Below are 19,517 nucleotides of genomic sequence, written 5' to 3'. Positions count from 1 at the left end.
TTATTTTGGGTTCACTGTTGGAGAATTTTTCCTTTTCTTAGCAAATAACTTAAATATTTAAATTTTAGAAGGTGCATTATATATATATATCGTCAATATTGCTCTTCAAACAGGGCCAATACGGAAAAAAACAGGGCCAATACAGAAAAAAGCGGGGAAAAAGCCGTATTGGCCCATGGGCTAATACGGGACAACGTCCCGTTCACTTCCGGTTTTTAATTATCTTATAATCATTTAATAAAAGTGTTATGAACTGGCTGTTTCTGTATTGACACTGGTATAGATTCTCGGTCAGCTGTATTGGCCCTCGACCTACGGGTCGAGGGCCAATACAGCTGACCGAGAATCTATACACCTACGGGTCGAGGGCCAATACAGCTGACCGAGAATCTATACCAGTGTCAATACAGAAACAGCCAGTTAATAACACTATAATATAACCGTCGTCAGTCTTCGGAAGGTCACCTCGATGGTTAATTAGATGGCGTCTAGACTAAAAAACACACGAAATGCTGATACATAATTTCGAGTTTATGCATCGATGAATTTGACAGCTAGTGTCCCTTTAATGAGATTATGAGGTAAGTGGTATATAGGGTAGGAAAAAAACTTTGATCAGATTCAAAATCACCATTATCTCGAACTTATTTCTGATTTTTTCTTGAAATTTTGGTAGAAGGTCAATTTTAATGTGTACTTTTGAAATGTGCAAAGAAAAATATACCTTCATGACTTACTTTTTGAGATAATTTGGTTCGAAAATTGCATATTTGAAGGAAAAACACTGAAATTGCATAAATAAGGACTTTTAAGGAAAGTAACAATACTTTTGAACGAACAGTCATAATTTAACCGTTTTTTTTGTAAAATGTTCCTTTGAACCACGGCATCAAAATGCTGTAACAAGTTAAAGGTTTAATTTAATTTTTGTTTTTTTTAAATTATATTACTATTAGTGAAATAAAGATATTGACAATATTTTTGCGTCTATTCAGAAGTGCAGAAAAAATTTGATCGTTGATTTTTTCTTAAAATTTTGGCGGAGCGTCCTTGAAACATTCCTTGATTGATTGCAAAAGAAAAAAATGGGGGTCCATGTGCTTGTTTTCTCAATAAAAGCAATAAACCATGATTTTTAATGGCAAACGGGACGTTTGCCAATAGGGCGCTAAATTACGTTGAAATAAGTTTTAATCGCAACAACGTCGCGTGAAATCTTTCCCGTCGTTCACGACTACGCTGTCAAGTTCAGTGGGTATAGCCAAGGTTTTTTTTTCGAAATCAATGCTATTTATCATCAATATTTATAAAGATAGTTACTCGTAAAGTAGCATAAACTATTTGCCAAACCTTTATGAATTGTTATGAAACTTGGATAGAAAAAGTATTTTTGTAAATTACTTTTAGAAAAGAAATGACCGGAAAAAAAAATACTAATAAAAAAAAAAATTTGCATCTCTGTCCGAAATTAGTCCTACATTTCATGTAGACAACACAGCTTGAGCATACATATAATTATTCAAAAGGCCCCGACATGACAAACAGTTATAAATTTAAAAAAAAAGTAAATCGGATAATATAAAAATAAGGACATTTAGTATGAGACAACTTTATCAATCATAGTTCAAATGACGAAGATAAACACAATTAAAGGTCACCGTACGGCCTTCGACACACAAAAAACCACATTTATTTCGTATTTGTCTCATCCCAATATATAGTCCATTGCGGTGTAGTATAATATTTCATAGGAAGTACAGCAGTCGATATTAGAGCATACCATTGCATGATTCTGTATCAATAAATAGGTTACCTTAGCTTGTATTCAGGCAGGGTATTTTTTATTACGGTACATATTTGTCTGTATTATACCTCCAATCTAGCATTGGGTGCAACACCATTGTTTGTCCTTCCATCCGGTGGTCCAACAAATTTTTGTTTCTTATCTGATAAACTACCTTACGGAAAGACTTCGTATTTGGTCAGTAGCTTAACGACAGTGAGTTGCAACTTGTAAACACTTTTCTTGTCTGTCAGATACCTAATTCCGGTGTGCCGATACTTCGATTGTTTTCTCTCAATATGTACATAGGGGATAAGTTTAGCGCATGAACGGGTGAGTTTTTGTTTTGGTCTGTAATACGTATGGGGCTCATAACTGTGTTTCTTTAACTGAGAGTTATTTTTCATACACATATAAATATTCCACTGGGTTAGTTCTAAAAATGACGTTAAACTTTTGAATGTACCCATTCAAAGTCAGGAACAGTATGAGGCGTTGTCTTTATTTCTTATGTTATTTTAACATTTTGTTGATAGTCTGTTTCATTTATCCGTACAATTGTCAAATGGTGTATATATAGATACTATATTATGGTCAAGACAGTACGTTGAATTATTTATTGGGCTTTTTGTGTAGTTGGGTTTCTGTCTCCTCGACGTATTATTCTATTTACATATCTTTTATTCATTTCCTATATGAAATAAAACACATACAAAACTATGACTGTGGATTTGATTTTTTTTCACATTTCAAGTAAATACTGTTGACTTCATTACTAATGAATAGATATTACAATTTTCGTGATATGGTCAATTTTCTTAGCAGGTGTCTTTTTCAAATTCGCGCAATCGGATTATGACGTCAGTGGATTTTTCCGCAAATGTGACTACATCTAAAGCGACGTCGCAAAATATAATCATTCTTTTAAGAAACATCGCGAAATTACAACGTTCTGATTAACAACATCGCGAAAATAACACGAAATGTTTTGAAAACGTTATTATCTGCCCTTGCTACTGTATCGTATGCCCTTAATTAGGATCGTAACTACACAAAGTTCCAAAGTTTACACAACTGCTTGGCTGTTGTGTGATGTTTTACGTCACTTTCAACACACTAGTCTACATCATGACGGCCAGATTTTATCGTGGAGGAATCCGGAGTATCCCGGGAGAGAACTAACAACCTTCGGAAGTATAACTGGAACTCCTGGTAAATTAAGATCGGAGTCGGACGCACCTTTCCACGGACAGGATTCGAACTCATATTCTCTGAGTGTCGACAGGCCAAATTTCACTTCATATGAACCACTTAGACCAATCGGGCATTTTAATGAGTTTTCAAAGATATCGACGTTGCGCACGGTATTGGTACCACTGAACGTTATATACACGACGTTCCCAATAAAAATAGGATTTTGACGCTCCTTGTTCCAAAGAACGTTTCATGCGTACAAGTTTTTCACTTATGTGAAAATGTCGCTTAAAGAGACCGTAGAATTTACATTCTTCTAATAAATATTAGACCCCTTTCACCCTAGCATTTTTTTTATAGATCTAATTTGAATCGATCTAAATAAAACCAGTTAGCGTTCACATTATCTTTAACCATAATCGATCTCTATCGGTCTAATCTGAACCACTGCGTTCACACTACAATTAAAAATGCAATCGATCTGCTACTCTTTTCACAAAAAATCTTACGACTAAAATTGATCGTAAGTTATACTGAAATGTGTATGACTTACGAGTATTTTTACTCTTAAGATTTTTTGTGAAAAGAGCCACTGACCTAATTACCCGTAAAACTGTTATCATTGTGTATAAATAGAAATAATTAATCAAATTTATGTGTTGGTACACTGAAACACACCCCTAAAAAAATGGATGGAGTCATTGTTTCTCTTGAATCACAAGTTCAAATTTTGTTTCAAAAACAACAGAAGAAAAGAAGACACACAAATGTATGGTACGGCGAAGACAACTTTTTTTCCGTTTGTTTCTTTGCATGTACACAAAGGTCTGTTTTTAAACAGAGAAATTATGGTTAAAAAACGAACCACCGATATATACTGGGGTGTTATGTTATTACACTTGTAGTTTTGTCGCTATACATGCGCATAGCTTATTTTCGATTCAATCGTACTAGTTTAAACCGATCTTTGCGTTCACATTTAAAGTTAGATCGGTTCACTTTAGATCGATTCAAACTAAACTACCTCTTTTGGTGTTTGTTTTAGTTTAGACCGATTGAAGATCGATTCAAAGCGTTCACATTAGCCCTTAAACCGATCTAAAGTGAACCGATCTAGTTTAAATCGATATAAATGACCTAGTGTGAACGGGGTTTTAAATATTCATTTTGCAGAGATTTTCAAAGATGCTTCATTAAATATTTTCACTTTTCCAAGCCAGGATTAGCATTAATAAATACAAATATTGATATCCAAATTTCCATAGATATAAAAAAGAAAATTTTAAAACACATGCACAATTTGTAATTCTGTGTCAAATTTGCCTCTAACAGCAATGTTAAGCACTGAATAACATTTTGATGTCATAAATGTACTATGTAACAATCCTTTTTATTATATTATATTACGTCTTTCTTTTTCAATATTTAGAATGTTTTAAAACTTTAAAGCTTATTTTGATATATACTATGAGTGAAACAAAAGCCGGGGTAAAATGACACTACCTCTATACTTTTAGGACGAGCGTGCTTCAAAACTATTACAATGAATGTATTCGTTTAGACCTTCGATGTCGTATTTTCTTAATTCTTTTACTTTATTGTGTATTATCAGTTTCATGTTTTTTCTCAAGTTATATTTAGCGATGTTTTCTTTGCCGCAAAACTTCTTCAGAAATTGCTAATATTTGTTTCTTGTTTATGTCTCTTTCCTCCTATTACACGATCTTTTCTTATCTTTTTGTTTGTTGTTATTTGGTAATTTTTCTTCTTCCATTTGTCTTCAATTTACGTTAATATTCAATTGCTTCTTAATTTTATTATTTGAAAGCTGCTGACAGACGACATATGAGCCTGATATTTATCTTTTCTTAATTTCGTTTTATCAACACTAAAAAATACTCAGTATTCCCTAACGAAAACTTTATAAAATATGCATCAAGTTTGAAATAGAAATACGTGTTCTTATAATTTAAGGGGTTTCTAAACATTTTTTTATTGCAGTTATCTGCAAATGATCGATTCAAAAATGTTACTATGTAATTATTATTAGCAAATTTGATGCAGAAATGAAATTGATTTGTGAACTTTTCGTTTAAATGAAAAATGATGATAATGAGTTTGTCTCAGTATGATTACACCTTTTTCATCTAAAAAGAAACTGGATTTTAAATGATGATTGTTTTATCAGTCGAATAATTCAGAAAATTTATTTCTCCGTAAAGGAATTTACAATAAATTTACCTATTTTGTGATTATGTAAGAAATTAAACGAGTACGGGGATTCTTTTTTTTTGGCTCTCGGATAGCACATAAGAGCTATCTTCTCATATATATTCTATTTAAAACGCTATCGTTTATAGCTCTTTTAATTCACATAAAAGTAAAATTGAGAATGGAAATGGGGAATGTGTCAAAGAGACAACAACCCGACCATAGAGCAGACAACAGCCGAAGGCCACCAATGGGTCTTCAATGCAGCGAGAAACTCCCGCACCCGGAGGCGTCTTTCAGCTGGCCCCTAAACAAATATGTATACTAGTTCAGTGATATTGGACGTCATACTAAACTCCAAATTATACACAAGAAATTAAAATTAAAAATGATACAAGACTAACAAAGGCCAGAGGCTCCTGACTTGGGACAGGCGCAAAAATGCGGCGGGGTTAAACATGTTTTTTGAGATCTCAACCCTCCCCCTATACCTCTAGCCAATGTAGAAAAAACAAACTTACAACAGTACGCACAGTAAAACTCAGTTTAAGAGAAGTCCGAGTCCGATGTCAGAATAGGAAACAAAAGCAAATAAACAAAATGACAATAATACATAAATAACAACAGACTACTAGCAGTTACTGACATTCCAGCTCCAGACCTCAATTAAACTGATTGAAAGATTATGTCTTCATCATATGAATATCAGGCACAATCCCTCCTGTTAGGGGTTTAGTATTATACCATCATAAAATATATGAGAAGAACATAACCCGTGTCATGCCAACAACTGGTTTAAGAATAAATATGTTTAATTCCGATGCAAAGACCCTATAAGTGAATCAATATTAAAGCCAAAATATGCAATCTTTAATGACCTGACAACAGTATCGTAACTATATCCCTTCTTAATAAGTCTGTTTAAAGGTTTTATTAGCTTTTGATGTGAATACTGACATTTTTGTGCTTTGTACAAAATATTACAATAAAAGATTGGATGTGAAATACCCGAAAGTATAAGATGTCTGCATGTTGAGTTATATTTACGAATGATGTCCTTATACCGATGATAAAATTTAGTAAATGTTTTGACTAGTTTATGATATCGAAAACCCTGGTGTAATAATTTTTCAGTAATACATAAATTTCTCTCGCTAAAATCTAATACGTTGTTACATACACGAGCGAATCGTACAAGTTGAGATATATAAACACCATAAGATGGTGACAAGGGAACGTCACCATCTAAAAATGGATAATTAACGATAGGAAATGAAACATCATCTCTTTTATCATAAATTTTTGTATTAAGCTTCCCGTTAATGATATAGATATCAAGATCGAGGAAGGGACAGCGGTCATTGTTAGTATTAGCTTTATTTAAAGTAAGTTCACCAGGATAAATTTCTTTAGTATACATACTGAAGTCGTCATTATTGAGAGCCAATATATCATCCAAATATCTAATAGTATTGTTAATTTTTTGTATCAGATGTTGTTTCGATGGGTCTTTGCTGATTTTAGTCATAAATAGTAACTCATAACAATACAAAAACAGGTCCGCAATAAGTGGTGCACAGTGAGTCCCCATTGGAATTCCGATAACTTGACGATATACGGAATCTCCAAAGCGAACAAAAATGTTATCAAGTAAAATTTTAGATAAAATATATGTAGTTCATCCTGTTTGCCAAATCTTCATTCAAACAAGGATACATTTAACAACACCATCAAATCAATGCAATGTAATTTGCTTTAAAACTATTTATTATCATCTAGTAAATCTAGTTTGGTACGTACATATATACATTCCCCCCAAAAATTCTGGACATACCTATGTACATGGATATATATAACTAGAGGCTCTCAAAAGCCTGTGTCGCTCACCTGACTCTACTTTGGTTTTGGAAAAAAGACAAGTGTCAAAAACATTTATGAAGAATGCAGTGTGTATATGCATTAACATACTACATATATCAGGCCCTTAGCCAGGGGGGTCCAAGGGTTCTTACGAACCCCCCTTTGGAACCTAATAAGCACTATATATAGTCTATTAAAGTTGAGATTTAAATTTTTGTTTGTCGCCAGTCCACACCGACCTCTTTGAAAATTCCTAGCTACAGGCCTGTACATTTCTTTTTTACATGTAAGCGAAGTCATGAACAGTTAACTCTGTAGGCAAATTCTTACCTTAAGCAGCAATAGAAATTCCAATTTTGCAATTTATTCATTGAAAGTTAAAATTTTCTTTAACTCTAGTACAAGGACACTCGGGGTCATGTAGAAGAATATCTCCTACAATAAAAAAGAATTCATGCATGATAAAACATATCGAAAAATATTTCCATTCCTAATTTTTTAAGTTGTTTTATATCATGTTTATGTATCATGTAAAAATGTACATGTACAATATCGTAGCTATAATGGGCACAGCATCCCACAGTTCGGGATACCGCATATATATTGAGATTTCTCCGCACAAACTACTAATGCCTCTTGTTTGTCTTTCAAAGTGAAAATACACTTACCGGGTGCACTTGAGTCAATGTCAACATAGTATTCATTGAATAATAATACATTGCTACTATTTTGTTGAGTGTATTTTCTGTAGTATATTATTCTATTTTATTGTTTTTATAACACAGGTTACATATCTATTGTCTGTGTATTGCATATGTTATTGTTTATAATAATATTGTTTGTATGCTATATGCCCTCCTGGGGCTCTAATTTGGTAAATATAAATATTCTATTCTATTCTATATATATATATATATAATAAATGTAAAGACAGGAATAGGAAATAAGTCAAGAGTATGGATATTAATCCGGCGGAACGCAAACAATAAGCAACACATTAATTTTCTTTTTTCTTTAACGAAATGATATATAGTCAAAATGATCCATAATGACTATGAAGTAAACAAACATCCGAAAAAATATGATAGAAACATTACAATTTAATATTTCAACACAAATAAATGCAAAAAATCAGCGTGAGATTTGAACCCCTTCTTAATAAAAACCCCTTTTTAATAACAATCTATTTATTATCAGTTCTATGCTGTTATGTTCTACATGAAAGTTGACTTGTTTTAGAGAATCAATTTTTAACTATGATATTGTCCTATGTGTATTTTATTTCATTGTACATTATTCATTGTATATGCTCTTAGACGCATTTGTAGGTACCATGCCTGCAAGTGCCCCCGTTGTAAAGGGGTAGTTTCTTAATAAATATATATATATATGCACTATCGATGAAGTTACGGAGACTATGTAAGAGATGGTGGTTACAATTTAGTGACGTTCCACTTTTTTTTTTTATAAAAAGTTGTTTTTTTATGTGTTAAGGACACAACAAACCTATTTCAATTTTGAGGAAAGAAGTTGTATAAATTACAACAACAACAAAAATCATATAAAGGATTCCCTGTTTTCCTACATAAAAACACGGCACATTCCGCATAATAATTTATTTGACTTTCATCTTTTTTGGGGGGTTAAACTAATTATTTTTCAGACATATCATTTGATATAAAATCGAGCTATAGATCAAAAACATTTTTATTCCTGGTTTTAATCCTATTTTTTCTTCTTTCAGCACTTTTTGAAATTGACGCTTCTGTGAAAAAAAAGTGATCAGGGGAAATTGGCTTTACATCAAATTTGACATTGTATTAAAGCAAAATTATTTAAGGAAGGCAAATTCGGTCTATATTGCATATTCCATAAATGTCTTAGGTCTATCAGCTTTGTAGCCAGAATTTACAGGAACATTCCTCATGTCTCTGGAAAGTCTTGACATGGATACCAGTGACGATTGAAGCTGTTCAACGGTTTCCTCATCTAATTCTGCTCTTCCATTTTCCAGTTTAGTTGAGGCATCTCTAATCAGGGTTTCAACTTCTTAGCTGCCCCGTCAATGCTTAGCAAAATCTGATTCAGTTCATTCTTTCTTTCAGACATTTTTTTTTAATTCCGTTTGTAAACAGGGAGGGGTAATTGAATATAAATAATAAAAATAAACAAGTCAAAACTCTTTGGTGATGAAGATTTTAATTTCTAATATTAAAAAATGATTTCTTAATATTAAAAAATGAATTTGTAATATTAAAAAATCATTTATTAATATTAGAAAATGAATTTCGAATATAAGAAAATACTTTCAAATTTGTAATATTAAAAAAGGAATTTCTAATATTAATAAATGATTTTTTAATATTACAAATTGATTTTCTAATATTAGAAATTCATTTTCTAATATTAGAAATTCATTTTCTTATATTAGAAATTCATTTTCTAATATTAGAAATTCATTTTTTAATATTAAGAAATAGTGATTTTCTTTTTAATACTAAAACATCATGTTCTTATATTGAAAAATGAATTTCTTATATTAGAAAATGATTTTTTAATATTAAAAAATGATTTTCTAATATAAGAAAATGATTTTTTAATATTAGAAAATAGCTCTTTTTGTCCACTTTGGCTTGCCATAAATGTCGTCTAATCAAATTTCAACTTAAAGCGCCTGTAGTCAAACAAATTATCAATATATATATATGGAAGTTTTTAACGACCTTGATTGGCTATACATTATACAGCCCTTGAACGGACGGTCAATTATTTGGACTAGTGCTGTTTATACTGTCGTTACGGTTGTGTAAACAAATATTGGGGCTGCTTGTTTGTAATTACAATCACCTGTTGGCATACGCCTTCTCGATAAACTAAATGTTTCTTCAAATGTTTTCTCACAATATGTTTTTAATCTTAATACTAACATAAAATTGAAGAAAAAATATTTCCAAGTGTCTTAAGTGTATTCATGATACTAAGTTTAATTTGAAAATTGAAAAAAGCAACAAACGAAACTGGACAGTTGTTTAAAGCAAGCACAACCTTTTTTTTTACATATGATTTATATATACATCTTTGGTTACGTCAAGGATTTGTATACAAATCCTTGCGTATAGACATAGAGTATTAGAGATGTATAGAAAATATCTCATTGAATTGGGGTGTTCTGGTACTAAACACACTCCATCAAATCAGAAGGAAACAACTAGTAATGCCAGGGAAAGGTAACTTTACATAATGTTTATTGCACTAGCTACTCTTATTAATGGCAAACATATAAGTATTAATAAATACTGATCACCATGATCACAGGTGCTTTATTCATCAGTTCATGGGATGGTAAGGGTCCCCTCCTAGGGAGCTTTTACCATCACATGAAACAAGTGCCTGTGATACTGATCTAGGGGAGAAGGATGCTGCTAATCTAGTCTATTTTTAAGGTTCATGTGGACAATTTGGCTAATATGGCTGCATTTTCACCTCAAAATTTACTCAGAGTACAGACTGTCAGACAAACCTGTGTATCTTGAAAAGTTTTTAATAAGGCATATCATGCCCTAGATAAATCAAATTCAAATACATTTTATGTATTAGAAAATTAAAAACTTCAGGATTTTGCCTAAGCACTTTTTTTCATTCCTCCAGAAGGTGCCAAATAAACCAAGTTGTGAAAGAGGTTTGAGAACTTCCCCACAGGTAATAATTGAAGTGAACTGTATTGATTGACATTGACAATAGATGGACAATAGATACCTGACAATAATTGGTGATTTACAGTGGCGAATCCAGAAATTTACATAAGTCAGGGGGCCCGCTCCAGTCATGCTTCAGTGATTCCCTATATAATCAACCAAATTTTTCCCTCAAAAGGGGGAGCCCGGGCCCCTTGAACCCCCCTAAATCCGCCTCTGATTTAAACTGTGTACCTGAGTGGACCATATCAAGTGAAACTCAACTGTTTGTTAATTTTATCATCTTCTGAAGGGACGAAAAAAAGTGCACTGCAAAATCCAGTTAAGTTTTAAATTTTCTAAAACATACAATGCAATGAATTTTATTTATCTAGGGCATGCTATGCCTTAAAACTTTTCCAGATGCACAGGTTTGTCTGTACTTAGAGTAAATTTTGAGTCAGGAATCTGATGTTCAGTTAAGTTGTCGTTTGTTGATGTGGTTCATAAGTGATTCTCGTTTCTCGTTTCTCGTTTTTTATATAGATTAGACCGTTGGTTTTCCCGTTTGAATGGTTTTACATTAGTAATTTTTTGGGGCCCTTTATAGCTTACTGTTCGGTGTGAGCCAACTTGCTCCGTGTTGAAGACCGTACTGTGACCTATAATGGTTTACTTTTATAAATTTTTACTTGGATGGAGAGTTGTCTCATTGGCACTCATACCACATCTTCTTATATCTATTTGAGGTGAAAACGCAACCGTTTTAGCCGAAGGGTCCACATGAACCTTAAGTGTCTCCTGGCACCACTCTCTTGTGCCTCTGATATTAGTTCAATTTAAAACTTAAGAAAAATATAAGATATATATATAGACATTTAATATATATATATTTGGTGTGTCGTACAATCAGCAATAAGTAAATACTATACAGGCAAGACATTTTAGTGCAATCTTCTTGTTACAAAAACTGAAAAGTGTCTTGTCGCAAGTCATACATGACATAGAAATATTGGTTTTGGATGTATAATGTAAAAAATGTATATGTCAGGGCTTTAAATAAAGATACTGTAAATATTTTTTCCTTTAATGTAGACAACACATCTATATCATAGCTTTTACTTCAAAGTTGCACTTATGTGAACACATTAGAATGGTAATTAATTTTGACTTTCATATCATTTTTATTCATGCTATTAGGCTTTAAAATTGTACCTAAATTAGTAAAGGGATTACCTGAACTGCTTCACGTTTTCAAGAAAGGGCTGGAACATTTTTTCACCTTTTATGAAGATATTTTTGTAAAACTAGAGCTAAATGAAAATGGCCCATTTCTCTGGAAACAACCCTTTGGATCTGCTGTATTCATCAGAAACTTAAATCTTCTTCATCCAATACAGTCCTATAAATTTGGTATTTATGCACTATTGCCCATATTAGTTAATTGAACCTATTAATGATGATGATTTATTGTTCCTGATCATAGATTTGTGTTTTGCTAGACCAAATTATATGGACTAATTAGATCTTTGAGAATTCTTTATATATATATATAAATAAATCCTGTAATGTACAATTTGCTCAAAGAAATATTGCATGTTAGACCAAATGCCCCAATGAAGACAAATATAGTTTGGAATCACTGGAAGTTAATTTTAATTAAATGAACCTGTGTTAGCAGTGGACAAGGCTGTGATACCATTAGATAAAAAGAAATAAGACCCTATGAAGAAGTGACTATATTGACAGAAAAAGAGAAGAGAAAGTCAAGGTAACTAACTATATATGGATAAATAAAATATGATTTACACTGTTTATATATGTTTATTACATTTATTGAAACTAAAAATATGTTTTGAGTTTCATCTTTGAAAGTTGCGTTTTTTTCTCCTATCCCAAGTTGTAGAGTCAGGAATTAAGACTTGCTGTTTCCAGGGTAGGGAGCTGTTTCAACAATTTGTTCAAGTTTGTGATTAGGTCAATTTAATGGAATCCTATGATAAATCAATGATATAATTTGGTATGCAGTTGTATAAGCATTGTCATGTCTTATTTCAACTAAAATTATTTGGCCGTGCACATTCAGGCATGTTTTGATCATTGACCCTAAATGTTTTGCATAGTTTACATGTTAAATTAATGTTTATTAGTCTGATACATGTACAGTGAATGTGAACTCAGGAATACATCATTTTCTATTTGATACATTACTTATATGTTATAAAACAAGGAATTATTTGGATCTGGAATAATTTTGAATTCTGGAAAATTGATGATTAATTTATGATGAAAACTAACCCAACTAAATAGGGTTAGCCATGCGTGCATGGCTAAGGGGGGTTAGTTAGTTCATACTGAAATGATAGTGAAATTAAAATTAACCTTAGCCATGCGCGCATGGCTAACCCTATTTAGTTGGGTTAGTTTTCATCATACATTTCTAATCAATTTTCCAGAATTCATAATTATTCCAGATTCAAATAATTCCTTGTTATAAGTGTTTTTTCCTATTTAGACAGAGATTCATATATATTTTTAGGAAACAAAAGTTTGAATATCTAGGTTTTAAGGAAATGGAAAGAAAAAAATAGTGTACCTCAGTCAAAGGATGATAAATCAACATGTAATAATTAGGCCACACTTAAAAATATTTTGGTTTGCCCAAACCCTACCCCTAAGGTAGAGACAATGGGTAGGTAGGTAGGCATTTTCTTTTTCTTTTTTTTCCGACAAAGAGAAATTGTAGTGTCGGATGTTTTTAGTCTTCATACCTATCTGATTATAAAAAAAATTTTTTTTACATCAGGACAATAAAAGATTTTAAGTAGGCAGCTATTTTCTGGGTAGGTCAGGTTAGGGCAAACAAACATTTACTTTTTTATGGCCTTAGCTATTTTGATGTGCTATCACATGTAGATAACTTTTAGATCACTTTAAATACACATCAACTTTAGTCGCCTATAATGATGATATCAGATGTTGTTTTATTTGATAACTAATGTTCTTGTGTTGCTGTCACATTTGTGTTTATAAAAAAAAAACATTTTGATTTTAAGTACAGTATATGGAATATATTTCTTTATAATATAAAAAGATGGAGATGTGGTATGATTGGCAATGACACAACTATCCACCAAATAGACCATAGAACAAGTATTTGAACAACCTCAGGATACTGTACATGTACTGCCTTCAACAATGAGCAAAACCCTTTCCATTTTAAAAGAGAGGCGAAAGATACCAAATAAGGGATGAAGTCAAACTTTTAAGTCTAAAAACGAACTGACAAATTGCCATTACAAAAAACAAAAAACAACCGAAAGACGAGCAACAGCCTACAAAACACAACATAGAAAACTAAAGACTGAGGGTGATCTCAGTGGCTCCCAAAGGGTAAGCAGATCCTGCTCCACATTTAAAGCTATAAAAGGCCACAGATAACAAAATTTGAAACAATACAACAGAAAAACACTAACAGTCTGATTTTAAGCTCAATACATTAAAGAAAAATCAATTATGAGTGGACTACATGTTCCTGGCTTGGGGCCGGTAGATAAAGAATGTGTTCAGTTTATGGTATAGTTCTTCTGTACTGTGTGGATTCATTTATTTTTTGTGGGTACCAATTCTTCGTAGATTGAGGAAAAATTATGTTTGGTGGATTTGTCAAAGTCTTGTGTACAAGCCTGTAGAAAATTTGTACTTCGTTGAGGATTTAAATTCATTGTTAATCTTTACTCTTGAAATCCACGAAGATTGTTATCCCATGAATCCATAGTAATCTTAAGGGGGTCTCATTGGGGGGTTCTGATCCCGCTTTCTGTTTTGTCAGATTCCCGTATCCCCCTTACACTATGTACGTAAGCAATTCTCATTTTTTTGTAATTTCCCGTGTCCCGCTAGACTTCATTTCCCGTTTTCACGGCACAATAATTTGACTTTCACGTGTCACGCTTACAGAAAATTGGCAATCCCGCGTCATGCTTAGACCCCAATGAGGCCCACTCTTAACAATTATCAATTTTTTTCAAGTGCCTTATATATATACCTTACACTACTTGTTGGCTGGTTAACCCAGGTGCATATAAAGATAATCAATAGTCTTCATATCTTAAGAATGAAAAATAAATATATTTACCCTTTTAATTCTAGTTTTCGATTTTAAACAAAAATGCTACTTTATGATAGTATATGAAAGAAAATTTAAGCATTTTAAAATCATCATCCAAAAATAAGTGAAAAAATCAGAAACTTGGTGAAATGATCAAAATTTTTATTGTTCTGAGTGCAAAATTTTCTTCGTTTGGATATTGATATTTTAATAATGCATACAAAATTATGTTGATAGAATAATTCAGACTTGAACTCTGATGTATAACTTTTGCAAGATGCCATAACATTGATTTCTTTTGATTTCTTTAATCCCTATGACAACTACTTAAACAAAACATGTAGTGATGGAGTCAGAACTGTGAAAATTTAAAATTTACTTTCAGATTGAGACTTGCACTTGCAGACACCCCTCTGCCATCAACAGAATCAAATAGTGACGATGAGGGAGAGGCTCCCAGCAAACAAAAATCACGTTCCAAAAAGTACAAGAGAACCAAATAATGGAATAAACTTTACATATAGTGTACAAGACATTGTCAAATGATGTTTACATTACTTCACTAAGCTATTAGATTTTGTTTAGAAATGACACAATTTTTTTTAATTAAACTTGTGCATAGTGACATTTGTCATGTAAAATTTAATGCTTTTCCAACATGTGTATAAAGATGATGTAGCTTATATTAAATGTATTATGTTTACATTCTTACTTTTTGAATTTTACTTCACATGATACCAGTTTTGGAAAAAATCTTTTGAAACATTAAGGTTTTTTGTCTCATCTTCTAAGTGCCAAATGGCTTTCAAGGGCAGAATTCTGAATTCAAGGCATATAATTGAAAACCATAGATGAGTTACATAATGTAGAAAATTACCAACTTCATCCAACTGATGTTCTACATTTCTATCATTGTATTTTCAGTCAGTAAAAACAAAATAAATAACTAGGCTTAAAGTTGTGTCTAGATGGATGTTTGAAATGCCTGACATCAGTTTGTACAGTGATAAAAGTTCCAAAATGAATTCCAAATAGAAATGTCTAACTAGCAAAAAATAAATATTGTACTCATTTACAGATGAAATTATTCAAACAAGTTATCCAAAATGGAGAACAGATGACATTTACTATATGAAAATGGAGAACAAATGACATTTACTATATGAAAATGGAGAACAAATGACATTTACTATATGAAAATGGAGAACAAATGACATTTACTATATGAAAATGGAGAACAGATGACATTTACTATATGAAAATAAAAAGATATATTAGACAAATATCAACAAATGTTCATTTAGCATATGAATGCAAGGTGTGCTTAGGTAATAATATATGTATCGTTGTGGTTTTTTTAAAATGAATAAATATTGAAAATGACTGTACATGTGTTACTCCATGCAATCTGACAACTGATGTTTTACATTTCTATCCTTGTTTTGTTAGTTAATAGGAACCGTGTTCAACACAAATTATTAATTTGGGCTCAAGGTTGTGCCTCAATGATTGTTTGGATCGCCTTACAGCAATTTATACAGTGAAAACAACTTTTAAAACGAAATTAGAAGAAATGTCCGACTGACTAAACAAAAATTTGGTACGCCTTTACTAATGACAATTTAATCTCAGTTTTCCAAAATGAAGTTGACATTTACAATATGCAAATAAGCAGATGTTATTAGGTTACTATCCAAAAAAGTTTATTCAGCTATTAATTATGCTTTATTTAGATATAAAAAAATTACTAGAATAATATCTACAAAAGTAAGTGACATTTTAATCAAGTTTCATGTATATCCCTTTCAATACTTGTTAAAAGAGCTTCCAACAACTGCTTTGAATAAAACATTTACAGAGAAAATGACAATATGAACATTTGCAATTGTATTAATGTTCAAGCCAGATTGTGTTCTCGCAGCACCAAAGATGCTTTGATTTAAAAAAAGTAGTTAGACTATCATCTCAAAGACTATTAACATAATTATTCATTTAAAATTCATTATACCCCTACTTCAATGAAGTCAGCCAACCAACAAAATTTGTCACATTTTTCTCAAAAACTACAAATCAATGCTTCCTTTAATTTGGTAACAAGCTTCCTGTGAGCATGTGGTTTATCATATGATGTGTTTTCATATCGCTGTGTGACTCATTTTCACATTCATCTCTCATCAACCACCTGTTTGCCGAATACTTATAAATTCTTACATATTATTGCCATGTAGGACATTTCTGCCACATTTTTGTCTAGCATGCAACATTTATGTCGCTGAAGCAAGACATAGCAATCCTACATTCTGTTAACGTCGGCTTCAACATTTATAGGTTCAGTCTGGAGTTAAAGTATTTTAGACATCAATAACTTTATCAAACCTTCATTGAATTTTATGAAATTTGGACAGAAGCTTTTTTGTGACTTAGAGATATTATCCAGATCAAAATTTGAAAATATTTATTTTCTTTTTTCCATATTTTCTGATAAATATATAATTTAGTTTATTACTGACAGATGGGCTTGCAGTTAACATTTATAAACAGTCTGATTTTTAAGTTTTTTGACATGATAAATTAGTAAAATGTCATAGATTCTTATGAAACTTGGACAGAAGCTAATCCTCAAGTTTAATTAAGAAATGGCATCTGAAGAAAAAGTTTGATTAAAAAAAATGATTCAGAATTTTATTGTTAAATGGACTAATTTTTTACAGTCAACATTAAACTTTTACACTGACAGCAGCAATGGCTGGTAAGAAACCCCTACAATTTTTTCTTGCATAATAATTTTGACCATCCTTAAATTAGGTATAATCTTTCCTGTGAGCATGCTTTACTCACAGTGTGATGGGTTTTCACATACAATGCTGCTCAACTTCCTTTTGCATGGGGTATCATAAGTGAGCAGTAGATTACAGTTCAACTTGTAAACGAGTTTGCTACTCTTGTTTTTTATACGACCATTTTTTTGCAGTTGTATATTGCTATAACGTCGTCGTCCGAAGACATTTGGTTTCCAGACAATAACTTTAGTTTAAGTGTATGGATCTCTATGAAATTTAAGCAAAAGGTTCAATACCACAAAAGGAAGGTTGGAATTGTTTTTGGGAATGATGGTCCCAACCGTTTAGGAATTTATAGGGGCCAAAAAGGGATCCAAAACATGCATTTTTCTAGTTTCAGGACAATAACTTGTGTACAAGTATTTTGATTGCTCTGAAATTGTACCACAAGGTTCAATACCACAAGTAGAGGTTGGGATTCATTTTGGGGGTAATTGCCCAAACCATTCAGGAATTAGGGGCCAAAAAGGGGCCAAAACAGTCATTTTTAACCGGATTTTCGAAGGAAATATCAGTTATTAAAATGGTGATATACGGCGGGCAGCTGGGCGGTTTTGCGGCTGCCAAACAGTGTCCGCACAATAACATGAAAACGCTTTAACAATTTTTTTCAAATTTAAATATATTGTTTCCTGGGACTTAATGAAGGTCTCTATTAATTTTCAAGATTTTAGTATATCTCCTTTGTGAGTTATCGCCATTTTTAATATCCAAAAGTAGAATTTTAAAATATTTTACTGTTGTTATTATGTTATGATTTGTCTTATCTCAGAATAAAAATTGGAGTGACAGATTTATTTGAAAATTATCTATTTCCTAAGTGGTAATGATTATAAGCTATATCATTAGGCATTTTGAAGATTATTACATTATTAATTATGATAGAGTACTATGTTAAACAACCATAGTTCTGTTCAATTAGATATTATAAATATTTCAGCATATGATAATGATTTATTTTCATTATTAATTAGATCTTGGAAATATTTTAGCATATGATAATCATTGGAGTGACAGATTTATTTGAAAATTTTCTGTTTTCTGATAAGATCTGTAGGACTGTATATATACAGTTTGAAACTTACTAGTATTACTGTATAAATGAAGTTTGGAATTTTCTGTTCATTATTAGACATTTTGTAGATAATTAAGTGTCCGTTAATCATATATATTCTTACCCCTACCCCCCTTCAATTTGATAATGTGCTTTTATCTTGTAAACGGTCAAGATCCCTACTCCTACACCATATATATTTGTATGGGACAATAAAACAAATCAAATGAAATATTGGGATAGTCCTGGGGTTCACAGCTACCCTCCTTTTTTTTGAAAACTTGTAAATGTGCAAGCTCCCCACCCTGAAACCATATATATTCTTGTATGTTACAAATCACAAATGAAATAAAAGGTGAGTCCCCTGGGGTCACCCTAGCGTGTCTGTTTGAGAACTTGTAAACGGTCAACTCCCTACCCCTAAACCATATATATTTTTGTATGGGACAATAAAAGAAATCAATGAAATATAGGGGAAGTCCATTGTGGTAACCCCCAACCCCCTTCTGTTTGAGAAATTGTAAACGGTTGAGATCCCCACCCCTAAACCATATTTATTCTTGTATTTGACAATAAAACAAATCAAATAAAATTTAGGGGAAGTCCAGGAGGGTAAACACCACCCCCTTCTTTTTGAAAACTTGTAAACAGTCAAAATCCCCACCCTGAAACCATTTTTCTTCTTGTATATTACAATAAAACAAATCAAATGAAATAAAAGTCGAGTCCCCTGGGGTCACCCCACCTTTTTCCTGTTTAAGAACTTGTAAACGGTTAAGATCTGTCACCC

General features: G+C 31.9%; 1 protein-coding gene across 2 annotated transcripts in view; it reads left to right on the top strand.

The window, feature by feature from the left end:
* The first annotated feature begins 10,163 nt into the window (after positions 1-10,163).
* The window catches only part of LOC127721154 (NACHT domain- and WD repeat-containing protein 1-like), a 123,388-nt gene continuing 114,034 nt past the window's right edge, over positions 10,164-19,517 (top strand). For both annotated transcript variants that reach the window (XR_007991063.1, XM_052227830.1), the window contains exon 1: positions 10,164-10,275. Coding sequence is in view for 1 of the 2 variants with exons in the window: in XM_052227830.1 (XP_052083790.1) it covers positions 10,184-10,275 (92 nt within the window). In the remaining variant the exon portion in view is untranslated. The remainder of the gene's footprint in view (positions 10,276-19,517) is intronic.

This window comes from Mytilus californianus, unplaced genomic scaffold, assembly GCF_021869535.1.
Source record: "Mytilus californianus isolate M0D057914Y unplaced genomic scaffold, xbMytCali1.0.p SCAF_1, whole genome shotgun sequence".
NCBI lineage: Eukaryota > Metazoa > Mollusca > Bivalvia > Mytilida > Mytilidae > Mytilus > Mytilus californianus.
Note: the sequence above shows the minus strand (reverse complement) of the source record. Positions and strands in the feature narration are given on the sequence as shown.